The following is a 2,627-nucleotide window of genomic DNA, read 5'->3' as shown; positions in this document are numbered from 1 at the left end:
CAGGCAGGCAGTCAGGCAGTCAGGCAGTCAGTCAGGCAGTCAGGCAGTCAGGCAGGCAGTCAGGCTGGCAGGCAGGCAGGCAGTCAGGCAGTCAGGTAGTCAGACAGTCAGTAGAGTTTAGGGATAGATTGGGAGTACACCAATAATATCAACACTAGAAAAGCAGAGACTGAAGGATCAGAAATCCAAAGTCATCCTCGGCTCCACAAGCAATTCAACGCCAGCTAAGGGTATGTGAGACCCTATCTCAAAGAAAAAAATTAACAAAAACACTTTAGGCACTTCAAAAATTAGAAAATGAGTTGAAGTTCAAAGCTGTCTGAAATGTGGAAGGTGTGAACAATGCATGTGTAAAGTGAGGTCTTGCTGGATATAAGTGGTCATTGACAAAGAAAGCTCAAAAGAAGGTTTAAGCAGACTGGCACAAAGTTGAGATTAGAGCCAGCTGAGCCCAAAGTATCCATGCATCCAAACCCTGGGCAAGGGCCAACAAGGCTCTCTCTATTGATTTTGGTATTGGTCAGCTATTGCTGAGTAACAAACACCCACAAAGTCTCAGTGGCACTTAACAATAAGCATAGTTGCTTGTGGCTGTGTCAGCCGAAAGTTAGCTAATCCAGGTCAGCGTTGGCCAGACAGCTCTACAGGTCTGCCCAGCTCAGGTCAAGCCCTGCCTCTCAGATTTCAAGGCTAGGGGTGAAGGAATAGCAGCTCCTACAGAGAAGCCCTTCTCATAGAGAGAAGAGGTACAGAGAGTATGACTAACTATGCAAGGACACTTCTATTTGTGTCATAGTTGCTAGCATCCCATTGGATAAGGCAATACATGGAATAGCCAAAAGTCCCAGGACAGAGGGACCCTCTCTATGGAGGAGATGGGATGTGGTAAGGTAGAGAACATTTTGAGTGACAGTCTAATCATCTTCCAATTTTATCATATTGGTTTAATCCCCTCTTTCTTCTTTCTTCCTTTCTTTGATTGATTGATTGATTGATTGATTGATTGATTATACATAAGTGCACTGTAGCTGACTTCAGACGCACCAGAAGAGGGTGTCAGATCTCATTATGGGTGGTTGTGAGCCACCATGTGGTTGCTGGGATTTGAACTCAGGACCTTTGGAAGAGCAGTCGGTGCTCTTAACCACTGAGCCAGCTCTCATCTTCTAATTTTATCTTATTGGTTTATTTTTTATATTTATTCATTTTACATGTATATTTGCCTATATGATGTACCGCATGGTACCAGGAGGTTTCTGATTCCCTGGAACTGGGGTTACACGTGGTTGTGAGCTGCCCTGTGGATGCTGGGAACAAAATTCAGGTCCTCTGCAAGAGCAACAAGTACTCTTAACCACCAAGCCAGCTTTCCAGTCCCTGGCTTTCATTTCTGACCACAAAGGCTACCCTTTTCAGAAATGGGCTAAGAAGATTTCTGGTTTCTGGTCCTCCTTGCTCATTTTTATTGTTTTGTTTGTCTGTTTTTGAAATGGGATCTTGTGTTGATCTGGATGGTTTAGAACTCTTCGCTCATGTGAGCACCTAGTTTCAAGGCCCCCCAGTATCTGAGACCATAGCATGCAAACTGTACCCCATTCTTACACGCTGTCTTGGGGGATGGTCATAATTTGACATACTTTCTCTTTGCAGATCATCGCTCCTCCTGAGCGGAAGTACTCAGTCTGGATTGGCGGCTCCATCCTGGCCTCTCTCTCCACCTTCCAGCAAATGTGGATCAGCAAGCCAGAGTATGACGAGGCAGGGCCCTCCATTGTCCACAGGAAATGCTTCTAAAGTCAGGGGGCCTTCTCTGGGGATCCCCTCAAGACTGCTGTCACCAGCCACAGATCATTAAAACCTTCAAGCCTTATTTCTCTGTGTGAGGCTCTTTTGTTCCTGGACACTCCTACATGTGTGTCTCACAGACAACACTAAGGGATTTTCAGGAATAAAAATAATAATAATAATACTAATAATAATAATTATTATTACTATTATTATTATTATCATTATCATTATTTCTCATCCTTCTTGTTAGATATAGTTATGCATATGGGAGTTTTGCCTGTGTTTCTGGGTATTACATGTGTACAGTACCCAAGAAGGACAGAAGAGGGCATTGCATCCCCTGGGACCTGAATTACACATGGTTGTGAGCTGCCATGCAGATTCTAGGAATTGATTCTAAGTTTTCTGTAAGAGGAACCAGTGCTTTTAACCACTGAGCCATCTCTCTAGTCTGTTGTTGTTGTTGTTGTTGTAGTTATGTGTTTGTGTGGGTATATGTGCAAGTGAGTGCAAGTACCTACAATGATCATAGGGTCACATGAAGCAGAAGTTACCGTTACTGAGAGCCACCCAACAAGGATGCTCTGTGCTAGGCACCAAGTTCAGGTGTTCTATAAGAGCAGCAAGTGCTCTTACCCACTGAGCCATCTCTCGAGTCCCTCATGAGACATTTCTAATCCCCACACTGCTCTTGAGAAGTAGGTGCTATAATTATCCCCACATCACTGATAAGGGCTCACATTTCTGAAAGCCTGAGCTTCTTATTCTCACCTTATGAAAATAAGATGGCATTGTAGACTAACTTTGGTGTCAAATATACCTGAGCTTCCTTGGTTCTA

General features: G+C 43.9%; 1 protein-coding gene across 1 annotated transcript in view; it reads left to right on the top strand.

The window, feature by feature from the left end:
- Actg2 (actin gamma 2, smooth muscle) overlaps nt 1-1,870 on the top strand; it is a 26,335-nt gene extending 24,465 nt beyond the window's left edge. Inside the window, exon 9 of the mRNA XM_021191767.2 lies at nt 1,651-1,870. Within this exon, the coding sequence (XP_021047426.1) occupies nt 1,651-1,794 (144 nt within the window). The 3' untranslated portion in view covers nt 1,795-1,870. The remainder of the gene's footprint in view (nt 1-1,650) is intronic.
- The last annotated feature ends 757 nt before the right edge of the window (nt 1,871-2,627 follow it).

Source organism: Mus pahari, chromosome 2 (assembly GCF_900095145.1).
Source record: "Mus pahari chromosome 2, PAHARI_EIJ_v1.1, whole genome shotgun sequence".
NCBI classification, from domain to species: Eukaryota; Metazoa; Chordata; class Mammalia; order Rodentia; family Muridae; genus Mus; species Mus pahari.
Note: the sequence above shows the minus strand (reverse complement) of the source record. Positions and strands in the feature narration are given on the sequence as shown.